This window comes from Pristiophorus japonicus, chromosome 8, assembly GCF_044704955.1.
Source record: "Pristiophorus japonicus isolate sPriJap1 chromosome 8, sPriJap1.hap1, whole genome shotgun sequence".
NCBI lineage: Eukaryota > Metazoa > Chordata > Chondrichthyes > Pristiophoridae > Pristiophorus > Pristiophorus japonicus.
In genome coordinates, this window is record NC_091984.1 from 224,735,068 (window position 1) to 224,749,910 (window position 14,843).

Below are 14,843 nucleotides of genomic sequence, written 5' to 3' on the forward strand. Positions count from 1 at the left end.
GAGGGATAAATATTGGCCAGGACACCGAGAATAACTTCCTTGCTCTTCTTCGAAATAGTGCCATAGGATCATTTACATCCACCTGAGAGGCCTCGGTTTAACATTTCATCCGAAAGACGGCACCTCCAACAGTGTTGCACTCCCTCAGTACTGCACTTGAGTGTCAGGCTAGATTTTTATGGTGGTCTCTGGAGTGAGACTTGAACTCACAGCCTTCTGACTCAGAAGCAAGGGTGCTGACACACAAGCTTATAGAATAGATGAGAAGAGATAGAGATGGACAAGCTGCCTATAAATTAGGTCATTTTAAGTAGACTCCTTTGCCTAAACTGATTTGTGTTTGTGTTTAAAACTCTTTAGATAGCTGACCTTAGCTAGGCAAAAATTGACGTGCTGCATTTTGCTTTAGTAACCCTGAGCTAAGGAGGGAGGAAATCAGCACGTGTATCTTCTCCTGATCACAGTCTAGTGAATTCTGCAAGCTAATGTAGTCATTGGATGCGTAAGAGATCAGTCTTGACTGTGAAGTCTTCCATGGTCAAATGGCCGGCCAACATTCACTTTCTAGCTTCACACATGAAGAATGGTCCCTTGGACCAGTAAAATAGTCTGTCGGCACTCCCTGCCTGGGCTCAAAACATGAAAAATGTCTACTTGGGCAAGAAGCCAGAAGGCTGTCAGGATTGGTGGAAGGATAATTCAGCGCAAGTTGTCACCTTTCAGGAGAAGAGAAGTAAATAGGGAAAACAAATAAAATCTAAGTTCTCCAAATTGCCAAGAAATGTGCATGCACACCAGCACAGCAGGGGCAGAAAACCAACGACTGGCCCAGAATTTGCTGTAACTGATCAATGCACGGGACCTGACATCAGTTAGATTTGCCCTGCCCCATTTACTCGCCATGATATTTTACACTGCAAGTTGCTGGAATTGCGAGATGGAAACACTGTGGCGCCCTCTACAGGGCATCTGGGAACTGAGTGAACAAGCCACGCAAATGTGGACCTCCTTAACCAATCAGATCGAAGGATTGTGGAATGAACAGCGCAACGTCTGAATATTGAATGGTGAATTCAATGTCAAATCAGGTACAGAAAGAGAAATAAAGAGAGGGAAAGATTGGATTAAGAGAGCAAGAAAAAAAGAGACAGAAAGAAAAAATATATATAAAAAAAATGAAAGAATGAGACTCCACACTTGTAGTACAGGTGCAATGTCTTAAATCCAGAACTCCGAAAACCGGAATTGTCCGAAAACCGGACATTTCGGCGAGCGCGGAGGAGCGGCTGGCAGCGAGGTCCAAAATCCGGCAAATCCCAAAATCCGGCACAGATTCAGTCCCGAGGATTCCGGATTTCAGACGTTGTACCTGTAGTCAGGTTTTTGTGCCAGAGAGGTTGGCTGGCAGTAATTAACACATATCACACCATTAAGAGGGTACTTAGACTGAAATGAACAAGCCCTAACTTTCTGTGGCGAGTTTAGTTCGTATCTACCATGAAAGTGGAGGAACGTCATGCGAGATGTCATTTTTTCAAAGCTAAGGGCGGAGCGGCGCATCTCGGACAGCAACTTTTGGATTTTCGCGTGTAATCGCACATCTGCCCTCGCCTGAAGTTACTATGTGATTTGCGCTGTTAGCCTCACCGTTTTTTTGACGGCAAGTTCTGCAACCCTGTTTTGGCGAGAGTCATATGCTACAGCAGCCCTCAAATAGTCCTTCCTCAATTTATACAGCTGATGGGCTTTTCCGGTTTTATTTAACAGATCGTTCAGCAAGCTGGACAGGTGTGGTTTCCAGACTCTGCTTTTAAAACTGCACAGGTCATTAAGGACTTCAAACGAGAGCGGCTTCCCCTTATTGTGTTTGCTAACTGGCGAGGGTTTTCTGGTGGAATGAAAGGTAAGGTCTGTGGTTTTATCAAAGCAAACTGTTACTTCCAAAACTGCATAACAAGACTCCGTAATGTCCGTGTGCTATACAGAGATTGTTGCATGGTATCTGTAATGTAAGCAATGACATAGTCCTTATTGGCCATTGTGTGGCAAGCAAGCAGCTTTAAAAAGGGAATGACATTCTAAATGACTTTATTGTTACCATAAGTTCCTATTCAATTGCTGTAAATACTTTCCCTCCCACCAGGCAGTGCACTTATACATAGAGGTTACAACATGGAAACAGACTGTTCAGCCCAACCATTTGGACAAATAGTTCTAATCACATTGACCCACCCTGCTCCCATGTCCCTTCAACCCATTTTCCTTCATCCAGCTATTCAATTATAACCCATTAAATATTTAGCAGGAATTCATCATGGGTTGCCTTGTTAACCTTTTATTCTGTTCCAGCTTCATGGGTTCTTTGCTTAAGAATTCATAGCAACACATTGCTATTAAGAACTTGTGGGTTTATTAGAAAAAGGTTAACAATCACACTACATATTACCAGTTCATCCACCAGGCTCACAACCACCTGCCTCATCGTGGATTCCCCGAACCCAACTGGCTGAGGTTTTATTGAGTATTGTGAACATCACGTGACTGGCTAAGCCACTGCCAACTCAACAGCTCTATCAGCCTGTGAGCATACTCACAGGTGCATACATTACACACACCTTGTTTTTAATCAACAATTAAAAAAATACAGTGCAACCTCCATAACAGAAGGAATTCGTCTGGTGGTCGATCGATAGTTGCCTAAATTTGGCCTTCTGCGTAGGGTACAGCAATACTCTAGGAACAGGATTTCAGAGCAGTATACTGCAAATAACAAAAGAAACACATAGATTAATCAGCAACAAAAGGTTATAAAAGACGAATAAGAAAGGAAATTGGGAGCTGTGCAATGAGGTGACATCTTATATGGCTTTGTCTGTGAAGATTGTGAGCAATTAGAAAGGTAGATAATCGAATTGTGGGTTTCCATTGTTATCCATTCACATAGGATTACATAATATAATGCACAGAAACAGGTAATTTAGCCCAACCAATCCATGCCAGCGGTTATGCTCCACTCGAGTCTCCTCCCATCTTTCCTCATCTAAATCTGTCCGCATAACCCTCAAGACCCTTCTCCCTCATATGTTTGTCGAGCCTCCCCTTAAATGCATCGATACTACTCACTTCAACCACTCCCTGTGGTAGCGAATTCCACATTCTCACCACTCTTTGGGTAAAGAATTTCCTTCTGAATTCCCTATTGGATTTCTTGGTGACTATCTTTTATATTGATGGCCTCCAATTGCACAGGGGCACAGCTTCTCTTTGAGGTTATAATGACCTACCTGAAATATTGCTAACATTTTTTTTCATTTTCCTAAAATGCAACAGAAACTTGACGGAGGCTGAGGATAACAATGGCGTGTGGCTGGCCTACTGCTGTGTTGATGAAAATCCAATTTTTGACTGTCTGAATCCATTTTCTTGCTTTTCCTATTAGATATGTACGACCAGGTTCTGAAGTTTGGTGCCAATATCGTAGATAGTTTGAGGGAGTTCCAGCAGCCTGTGCTTGTTTACATCCCGCCTCACGCTGAACTCCGAGGTGGCTCATGGGCAGTTATTGATCCAACAATCAATCCACTTTACATCGAGCTGTACGCAGACCGAGAAAGCAGGTACAGGCAACTCTCGATTATCCGGGTCCCTCAGGGATCGGGTTATTCCGGGTAAACGATTTTGCCGCTAGGGCGAGTGCACATAATTGGCGAGAATGTTTGGGTCCCAAATTTGATCTGCGGTCTTTCACGTGGAGAGAAAGGTAAAAACGCGGGCAAGGACATGGTGAACCCTAATGTGTTGGAAGCGGATATATTTAAACTCTCTGGAATCGGAACATTCAATAACTAGTTAATTGCACCCAGAGCTGCAGTTACTCGCTGATGTCAACGCTTTCGTGCAAATAGCGGACGGTGCAGAAAGTGGTCCGCGCAGGACTGTGTGTGGGGTGGGTTTAATGGTCGTGTGTAAGAGCGTGTTAGAGACCAAAAATGATTAGTTTGGACAGGAGCTTTGCATTGCTTTCTGTTGCAGTTGGGATCAGCTTGTTTTCCAGTGCTGAGATTAGAAAAACAGTGAAATGTCCATCTCGGTGTAGCTGTACACGGGACACTATCATGTGGGGACGAAGTGACAACCCTCAGTACGTCAGCTGGTATTCACGTGTGCAACAGTTTTTAAAAGTGCCGTTGAAGCGGCTTCTCTGTTAGATCCGTGTACAGATAATCGAGAGTTGCCTGTACTCTAAAAGAATGTTGTCAAATTCCATTCTCAGGTGAAACTTTTTCTTGAGTTTATGGGAACACCACCACCTCCAAGTCCCCCTCCAGATCACACACCATCCCGACTTGGAAGTATATTGCCGTTCCTTCATCGTCGCCGGGTCAAAATCCTGGAACTCTCTCCCTAACAGCACTGTGGGAATACCTTCACCACACGAACTGCAGCAGTTCAAGAAGGCGGCTCACCACCACCTTCTCCAGGGCAACTAGGGATGGGCAATAAATGCTGGCCTTGCCAGTGACGCCCACATCCCGTGACTGAATTTAAAAAAATAATTTGACTTCTGGAACAACCTTTTTTTCTGTGGGGAGGGGAAAGATTCAGTTGAGATAGTACAATAGCAGTGCTTGCTACCTTTTAACAACATCTCCAGCAACATTCCTCACAATGTAACAAGCCTCCACCCAAAAAATCTTTACGAGCTAGGCCTACTTTTGATATCTTGCTCCTCCTCCCCCATCCATTCACATGGCGAATGTGTGAAGGCCCATATCAAATGAAATATTCTCCTTTCGTGATATAACTCCTACAGAATGTAGAAGAGGGAGATGTTCAGCTGGTGGAGCAATGATGTACGCTGGTTCCCCCTGGCACACTGTGCCATGGGTATAAGTTGGCGGCTACTGTCTTCCGCACAATGGGGTAGATGTTGACTTTGTGCGATAATGTAAAATGGGTGACAGCAGGTCGGCATCAATTTTACATCTCTCCCTACTTTTAGTACCATTGACTGTGGAACTATATCCCAATGAAAAGTTGGTACCTTCGAAAGAGGGCAAGAAATTGGCAAGTGTAAGCAAATGAATAAATAAAACATCCTCGGTGTCCTGGCCAATATTTATCCCTCAATCAACATAACAAAAAAACAGATTATCTGGTCATTATCACATTGCTGTTTGTGGGAGCTTGCTGTGCGCAAATTGGCTGCTGCGTTTCCCACATTACATAGAAACATAGAAAATAGGTGCAGGAGCAGGCCATTCAGCCCTTCTAGCCTGCACCGCCATTCAATGAGTTCATGGCTGAACATGAAACTTCAGTACCCCCTTCCTGCTTTCTCGCCATACCCCTTGATTCCCCTAGTAGTAAGGACTTCATCCAACTCCCTTTTGAATATATTTAGTGAACCGGCCCCAACCACTTTCTGTGGCAGAGAATTCCACAGGCTCACCACTCTCTGGGTGAAGAAGTCTCTCCTCATCTCGGTCCTAAATGGCTTACCCCTTATCCTTAGACTGTGACCCCTGGTTCTGGACTTCCCCAACATTGGGAACATTCTTCCTGCATCTAACCTGTCTAAACCCGTCAGAATTTTAAACGTTTCTATGAGGTCCCCTCTCATTCTTCTGAACTCCAGTGAATACAAGCCCAGTTGATCCAGTCTTTCTTGATAGGTCAGTCCTGCCATCCCGGGAATCAGTCTGGTGAACCTTCGCTGCACTCCCTCAATAGCAAGAATGTTCTTCCTCAGGTTAGGAGACCAAAACTGTACACAATACTCCAGGTGTGGCCTCACTAAGGCCCTGTGCAACTGTAGCAACACCTCCCTGCCCCGTACTCAAATCCCCTCGCTATGAAGGCCAACATGCCATTTGCTTTCTTAACCGCCTGCTGTACCTGCATGCCAACCTTCAATGACTGATGTACCATGACACCCAGGTCTCTTTGCACCTCCCCTTTTCCTAATCTGTCACCATTCAGATAATAGTCTGCCTCTCTGTTTTTACCACCAAAGTGGATAACCTCACATTTATCCACATTATACTTCATCTGCCATGCATTTTCCCACTCACCTAACCTATCCAAGTCACTCTGCAGCCTCATAGCATCCTCCTCGCAGCTCACACTGCCACCCAACTTAGTGTCATCCACAAATTTGGAGATACTACATTTAATCCCCTCATCTAAATCATTAATGTACAATGTAAACAGCTGGGGCCCCAGCACAGAACCTTGCGGTACCCCACTAGTCACTGCCTGCCATTCTGAAAAGTACCCATTTACTCCTACTCTTTGCTTCCTGTCTGACAACCAGTTCTCAATCCATGTCAGCACACTACCCCCAATCCCATCTGCTTTAACTTTGCACATTAATCTCTTGTGTGGGACCTTGTCGAAAGCCTTCTGAAAGTCCAAATATACCACATCAACTGGTTCTCCTTTGTCCACTTTACTGGAAACATCCTCAAAAAATTCCAGAAGATTTGTCGAGCATGATTTCCCCTTCACAAATCCATGCTGACTTGGACCTATCATGTCACCATTTTCCAAATGCGCTGCTATGACATCCTTAATAATTTATTCCATCATTTTACCCACTACTGAGGTCAGGCTAACCGGTCTATAATTCCCTGTTTTCTCTCTCCCTCCTTTTTTAAAAAGTGGGGTTACATTGGCTACCCTCCACTCGATAGGAACTGATCCAGAGTCAATGGAATGTTGGAAAATGACTGTCAATGTATCCGCTATTTCCAAGGCCACCTCCTTAAGTACTCTGGGATGCAGTCCATCAGGCCCTGGGGATTTATCGGCCTTCAATCCCATCAATTTCCCCAACACAATTTCCATGGACTACACTCCCATGGACTACACTCCAAAAGTACTTAATTGGCTGTAAAGTGCTTTGAGACATCTAGTGGCCGTGAAAGGCGCTCTATAAATGCAAGTCTTTCTTTATTTGTGAGCAGATGGTAACCAGGGGATATTGCTTTGTACTGAAAAACCTAAAAAGGGAGGGGAGGGTTAGAAGAATAAAACTTCTCCTGAACAGGCGAAGAAGGCATTTTAACCTTTTTTGGCTACCAACACAAATTTGACTGTTCTTGCTAGCAGCTTTGCAAAACAATCTGAGCAGTTCATTGATTCTTAACTGTGATTAAACATGAATCGCACTCGATAGATTTCTCTCCTTTCCTCACGTTTCAGGGGTGGTGTGCTGGAGGCTGAAGGCACAGTGGAGATCAAGTTCAGACGGAAAGACTTGGTGAAGACAATGAGGAGAATTGACATAATTTATTCAGGCCTTGTTGACCAGCTGGGTAAGGAGAATGTTACCCTGTTATCAAAGTAGCTTCATTTTAAACATGGACACCCCTCCCCATTTGTGCCATTATTTGATCCTTTGATCTGTGCTTGCTTAACTTTTGCAGGTTCTCCAGAGCTGTCTGAGAAGGACCGTAATGAACTAGAAGTCAAATTGAAAGCACGAGAGGATTTCCTGTTTCCTATTTACCACCAAGTGGCAACCCAGTTTGCTGATCTCCATGACACACCCGGCCGGATGCAGGAGAAAGGAGTTATTACAGTTAAGGACAATTCACCTGCACCTTCTCAGTCTTTATGGGGCCATTAAATGGAAAGTGAATCAGCAATACTGTGGTGTAGGATGCAGTTTAACAACCATAATTCACTTTATGATGAGGTACTGATCTCAGCTGTCCTGTTGGGTAAGAGTTTTTATGTTGTGCAGGAAAGGAATGGTGAAATGCGAACGAGTATGTACCATCGGTAACTGACTTCCACCATGGTGCTTCGGTGTGGCATAGGAGAATGATGTGTGTCAGGGGTGGAAGAAGAGCGCAAAGGAACAACTCACTCAAAATCTGGAATAACTTCCATAATGCACATCAATTCTTAGGCCCTCCTCTCCTGGGCTAGGTTTGCTATTGACAGTACTCCAGTGCTACTATAGTCCAGTGCTGAGCATAGAGTCCGACCTTTAAACTACAATTTAGCTTTTTTAGCAACCACGGATGTCAATATAGTGATGTGACATGCCCACCGTATTACCAATTTTATGGCTCTTCTTCTGTAGCATGAGTTCCATGCCATCTAGGCATTTTGTGAGTTTGCTGAACTTTCCATCATAATCAGGAAAGAACTGCCATCTTCACTATTCCTAAGTGAGGGATCCTCTATTTGACTTCGGTGCGTGTAACTTAATGTACTCATCTTCGCATGAAACTGCAGTCTCTAATAATCATTGTTTCTATTAAAAATAATTACGTTCCATAGAAACATAGAAATTAGGTGCAGGAGCAGGCCATTCGGCCCTTCGAGCCTGCACCACCATTCAATAAGATCATGGCTGATCATTCAACCTCAGTACCCCTTTATGATTTCCTTCAATGATTTAAGGGGTAAATGCATCCCATAGCATGCAACTGAGCCATACATACTGTAATGTATTTGCTTCATGGGTTCTTTGCTTAAGAATTCATAGAAACACATTGCCATTAAGAACTAGTTGGTTTATTAGCAAAAGGTTTAACCATCACAGTACACGTTACAGATCACAACCACCTGCCTATCATGGATCCCCTGAACCCAACTGGCTGGGGTTTTATTGAGTCTTGTGAACATCACGTGACTAGCTAAGCCACTCCCAACTCAACAGCTCTACAACTATTTTAGTAGAAATCTTTTAATCAAGTGCCCCCCCCCCCCCTTTGTCACTAGAACCCACAAATTAACAATTTAAAACCAGAACGAAAACCTTTAATCAAATTAAAATTTGGTTGCCGAGGGTGATGATGCACTCCGGTTCCTCCGGTGCCCACCTCTTGTGGGCATCTCTTGGGCTGAATGACCCCCTCGACCGCCCGCTTACTGGACCGGTTGATGGCCACCTTGGCCATGCCCAGGAGCAGTCCTATGAGGAGGCCCTCCAACCTGCCCGCTCCCCCCCACCTGCACAGAGTACCCAAAGGTCAGGAGCGTGGGTCTGAAGTGCAATCAGAATTTGAGGAGCAGCCCCTTCAAATAATGGAATAGGGGCTGCAACCTCACACATTCGACATGGAACATGGACTCCTCCAGAGCGGAGAAATTGCAGGCAGCCTGGGAGTCCGTGAACCGATTTTAAAAACCTATTGCACATGCAACATCCTCCAGGCCAAGTCCCCAATAAATAAAGAGAGGACTCCCGCGTAGAAAACACTCCATTGGGGACCCCCGCCTCCTCCGGACGGCAAGATAGTGCACCATGGCGTGTCCGGACGGCAGATGAGGATGGCAAAGTGGAGAACAGCCCGTACAGGAAACCCCTCCGCGCAGAACTGAAAGGCACGAAGAGGATTTCCCGGAGGAGGCTCAAGTTATGAGGCGCCGGCTCCCAAGGGAGGTTTCGGGGCTTGGCGCCGATGAGGAATTCCGTCCGGACGGGGGTCGGAGTCAGGGCCCAGTGCTGTTTTTAGTGACTCGATGGCATTGGCCGTGCGCCGGATGTCGGCCCAGGATAGGCGCCGTTCCAGCTCCTCAGGCGCCATCCAGTCCACTCCTCCGCCATCGAGCAGGTCCCTGACCCTGGTCACCTTGCCAAACACAGCCCTCTCGTCCGCCTGCGACCTAAAACCACGTTCCTGGAGGTACGAATTCCTGAGCAGCGGCTCCCGAAGGACAGCCGCCACTCCAGACAAGGGAGAACTGTGCCTGGTGGCGACTCTGTTGCAGACCTTGATGAGTTACTGGTAAAAGACAGGCAGCCTCCGCATGGTGGTCCGGGTTTACAAACAGGAGCTGCGTGTCATAATTGAGGCAGTACTGCTGGCGGAAGAAATACGTCGCCAGCGCACGCCATCTAGGAGGATGTTCGATGTACAGGTATCTCTACAGGGTCTGAAGTCGGAAAGTCGCAGTCTGGGTGCTCACACACACCAACGCCTGACCGCTCTCCCTAAGCGGGAGACTCAGAGCCGCAGCAGAGACCAAATGCTTTCTGTTGTTCCAGAAGAAGTCAACCAGCTTCTTCTGTATCTTGGTGACAAATGCAGAGGGAGGGGTCAAAGTGACCAACTGGTACCACAGCATGGTGGCCACCAGCTGGTTTATGACTAGTGCTCGACCCCTGTAGGTCAGCACTCAGAGCAGTTCTGCCCAGCGCCCTAGGTGAGCGGCGATTTTGGCCTCCAGGTCTTGCCAGTTCGCCGGCCAGGCTCAACAGTTCTACAACTATTTTGTGTAAAACCATAAATCAAGTGCCCCGACAATTAAACCTATTAGTTTTTAACCAGAAACATAAATCAAATTCAAATTTGGTTGCCAGGGGTGATGATGCACTCCAGTCCCTCCGGTGCCCACCTCTCACGGAAGGCCGCGAGCGTACCGGTGGACCCCGCGTGCTCCATCTCCAGGGACACCCTGGCTCAGATGTAACCGCAGAAGAGAGGCAGGCAGTCGGGCTGAACTGGACCGGATAATGGCCACCTTGGCCATGCGCAGGAGCAGGCCTATGAGGAGGTCTTCCGACCTGCCCGCTCCCCTCCGCACAGGGTACCCAAAGATCAGGAGCGTGGGACTGAAGTGCAACTGGAATTTGAGGAGCAGCCCCTTCAAATATTGGAAGAGGGGCTGCAACCTCACACATGGCACATACACGTGGAACACAGACTCCCCCAGACCGCAGTAATTGCAGGCGGCCTGGGAGTCCGTGAACCGACTTAAAGACCTATTCCATGCAACACCCTCCAGGCCAAGTCCCCAATAAATAGAGGGAGGACTCCTGCATAAAGAGCACTCCATTGGGGACCCCCGCATCCTCTGGACGGCAAGATGGTGTGCCATGGTGTGTCCAGATGGCAGATGAGGATGGCAAAGTGGAGAGTGCAAGAGCAGCCCATACATGCCCCTCTGTGCAGAACTGAAAGACGCGGAGGGGATTTCCCGGAGGAGGCTCAAGTTGTGAAGTGCCGACTCCCGAGGGAGGTTTCGGGGCATGAGGAATTCTGTCCGGACAGGGGTCAGTTCGGACGGGATTGCCCCACGTGCTTGAGCATCCTCGACCTAACGGAGTCGGGCCCAGTGCTGTTTTTAGCGACTCGATGGTATTGGCCAGACGTCGGCCCAGGATAAGCACCGTGCCAGCTCCTCAGGCGCCATCCAGCCCACTCCTCCGCCATCGAGCAGGTCCCTGACCCTGGTCACCTTGCCAAACACAGCCCTCTCGTCCGTCTGCCACCTAAAACCGCGTCGTAGAGGTACGGATTCCTGAGCAGTGGCTCCCGAAGGACAGCCGCCACTCCAGACGGGGGGAGAATTGCGCCTGGTGGCGACTTTGTTCCAGACCCTAATGAGTTCCTGGTAAAAGACAGGCAGCCCCCGCATGGCGGTCCGGAGGCCTCCCAGGTTCACAAACAGGAGCTGCGTGTCATAATTGAGGCAGTACTGCTGGCAGAAGAAATATGTTACCAGCGCACACCATCTAGGAGGATGCTCGACATACAGGTATCTCTGCAGGGTCTGAAGACAGAAAGTCGCAGCCTGAGTGCTCATGCACACCAACGCCTGACCGCCTTCCCTAAGTGGGAGACTCAGAGCCGCAGCAGAGACTCAGTGCTTCCTGTTGTTCCAGAAGAAGTCGACCAGCTTCTTCTGTATCTTGGTGACAAACGCAGGGGGAGGGGTCAAAGTGACCAACCGGCACCACAGCATAACGGCCACCAGCTGGTTTATGACTAGCGCTCGACCCCTGTGGGACAGCACTCGGAGCAGCCCTTCCAGTGGCCTAGGCGAGCGGTGACTTTGGCCTCCAGTCCTTGCCAGTTCGCCGGCCAGGCTCAACAGCTCTACAACTCTTTTGGGGGCAAACATAAACATTAAATCACGTGCCCCCCGATCTGGGGGACACTCCAAACATTTCCCACGGCCCTTTTTTTGGTTTCTTTGGGGGTTTTTTTGTATTTTTTTGTAGATTTTTTGGGTTTTCTTTTAGGCTCTAAAACCATAATTTACAAGTGCCCCCTATAAAAGGGGGAGGGGGACCACTAAAAACCCGGCAATTAAAACAAATTAAACTTTAAAACATATAAAATCAAATTAAAATTTGGTTGCCGGGGGTGATGATGCACTCCAGTCCCTCCGGCGCCTACCTCTCGCGGAAGGCCGCGAGCGTATCGGTGGACACCGCGTGCTCCATCTCCAGGGACACCCTGGCCCGGATGTATGCGCGGAAGAGAGGCAGGCAGTCGGACTGAACGACCCCCTCGACCGCCTGCTGCCTGGACCGGCTGATGGCACCCTTGGCCGTGCCCAGGAGCAGTCCTACGAGGAGGCCCTCGGACCTACCCGCTCCCCTCCGCACAGGGTGCCCAAAGATCAGGAGTGTGGGTCTGAAGTGCAGCCAGAAATTGAGGAGCAGCCCCTTTAAATAATGGAACAGAGGCTGCAACCTCGTGCATTCAATAAAAACATGGAACACGGACTCTTCCAGACCGCAGAAATTACAGGCGGCCTGGGAGCTCGTGAATCGGCTTAAAAATTTATTGCACGGGACTGCTCCGTGCACCACCCTCCAGGCTAAGTCCCCGATAAATAATGGGAGGACTCCCGCGCAGAGTGCACTCCATCAGGGTCCCCCGCCTCCTTCGGACGGCAAGGTGGTACGCCATGGCGTGTCCCGAGGGAGGTTCCGGAGTTTGGTGCCGATGAGGAATTCTGTCCGGACGGGGGTCAGTTTGGACGGGATCACCCCACGTGCTTGAGCCTCCTTGACACACCTAACGGAGTCAGGGCCCAGAGCTGTTTTTAGCAACTCGATGGCATCGGCCGCGTGGCGGATGTCGGCCGAATTTAGGCGCCATACCAGCATGTCTGCCGCCATCCAGCCCGCTCCTCCGCCATCGAGCAGGTCCCTGACACTGGTCACCTCGCCAGCCACAGCCCTCTTGTCCAACTGTCACCTGAAACCTCCTGCAGGACAGCCGCCACTCCAGCCGGTGGAGAGCTGCGCTTGGTGGAAACTTTGTTCCAGACCCTGGTGAGTTCTGGTAAAAGACAGGCAGCCCCTGGACGGCGGTCCTGACGCCCCCCAGGCTCACAAACAGGAGCTGCGTGTCGTAGTTGAGGCGGAAGAAATACGCCGCCAGCGCACAATGTAAAGGTATCTCTGCAGGGTCTGAAGACGGAAAGTCGCTAGCTGGGTGCTGACGCACACCAATGACTGACCGCCCTCCCTAAGAGGGAGATTCAAAACCGCGGCAGAGACCCAGTGTTTCCTGTTGTTCCAGAAGAAGTCTACCAGCTTCTTCTGTATCTTGGCGACAAACGCAGGGGGAGGAGTCAAAGTGACCAGCCGGTACCACAGCAAAGCGGCCACCAGCTGGTTTATAACTAGCGCTCGACCCCTGTAGGACAGCACTCGGAACAGTCCTGTCCAGTGGCCTAGGCGAGCGGCGACTTTGGCCTCTAGCCCTTGCCAGTTCGCCGGCCAGGCTCAACAGCTCTACAAATGTGTGAGCATACTCACAGGTGCTTATATTACACATACTAGTAAGGTCTGAGGTTTAATCACTGGTCTGTGTGAGTTAACTGATCTCAGTTGCAGGAATGGTTCTCTACAGTTGGTCTCTGTGACCCTACAGTCAATCTCTGTGACCCTAGAGTCGATCTCTGTGACCTACAGTTGGTCTCTGTGACCCTGGGCTAGACAGGGTGAACATTGGCAAGATATCCTGCTCCACTATCTCATGGTGGGAGTTGTTACTAATAGGTTTGAGTTCAACTGTGATGTTTGCAACAGTCAGGCAGCATCCTGATGCTCACATATGATGAACAGCTACTTGAGCGAGGCACTGGAGGGCTGCCAATGCCCATCAAACCATTCCTCAGTATGAGATAGCATTTTCAGCTGAAAAAGGGAGAAAATTAAAAACCAAAAGAAAATGAGTGAATTTCATGTAATCTATATTAAAAAACCTGATACAATGGAATGAGCTAAAGGCCGTGACCTAACCCTGAAGGGGAGGCTGTTGGGGGCGTAATAATAATAACTTTTATTTATATAGTGCCTTTAACGTAGTAAAATGTCCCAAGGCGCTTCACGTTTAGCACCTGATATTCTCTGTAGGATGACATCCTGATCTTAAACATGCATAAGTGGAGGCCACAGGTTTAAATGCCGGTCTTTAGCTGACTGCTCAGAAATTGGAGTCTTCATCATGTTCACTCTTCCAGGAAAGGTGGACAATGTAGAGAGACTATAGGAGAAGAAGAGGAAACCGCCTCAATGAAAGGCTGGAAGATTATCTCCATGATTGATGATCTCATCAGAAGCCTTCACTAGGTTGCAGCCTGTAACCTCCATTAGACTGAGGTTTTGCCACCTGTGTGGTCTTGATACTCTGTGGGCTAGAAATTCGGTTGGAGGTTTCTTAGGGCGCTAATGGCGGCAGGTCGATAAATTTTGTGGCAGAAAATGGTTTGCGACGGCAGCCAAAAAATTCAATGGTCGCGCCCTGAGAGTGGAGTGGAGCGCTAAGAGAGGAATTCCATTTTTCTCTCAGGGCGCTAGGCCGGGTGAGCAACTGAAAATCCATTGCTAAAGAGCTGGCTTCAGAGCGCCCTAAGAGAAGCCTCCCTGCAAAAAATAAAATGAGAACAAAAAATATTCCCGATAAAGTACTCCCACCCCTATCCCAAATAAAAGTGAATTGCAAAAAAAATCAAAGAAATATCAATTTCACTTACCTTTTTCAGTCGTCGTTTCCCTTAGCGCCCCGGGAGAGCTCTGCACGCCAGCTTTCTCTGGCAGTCTCACTACGAGGCACGACGGGTGCTGCTCCAACCAA

At 48.2% G+C, this 14,843-nt stretch overlaps 1 protein-coding gene across 3 annotated transcripts in view; it reads left to right on the forward strand.

Moving 5' to 3' along the window:
- acacb (acetyl-CoA carboxylase beta) overlaps positions 1-14,843 on the forward strand; it is a 221,639-nt gene that overhangs the window by 192,865 nt on the left and 13,931 nt on the right. For all 3 annotated transcript variants that reach the window (XM_070887993.1, XM_070887994.1, XM_070887995.1), the window contains exons 46-49: positions 1,768-1,903; positions 3,440-3,617; positions 7,207-7,319; positions 7,431-7,585. In XM_070887993.1, the coding sequence (XP_070744094.1) occupies positions 1,768-1,903; positions 3,440-3,617; positions 7,207-7,319; positions 7,431-7,585 (582 nt within the window). The remainder of the gene's footprint in view (positions 1-1,767; positions 1,904-3,439; positions 3,618-7,206; positions 7,320-7,430; positions 7,586-14,843) is intronic.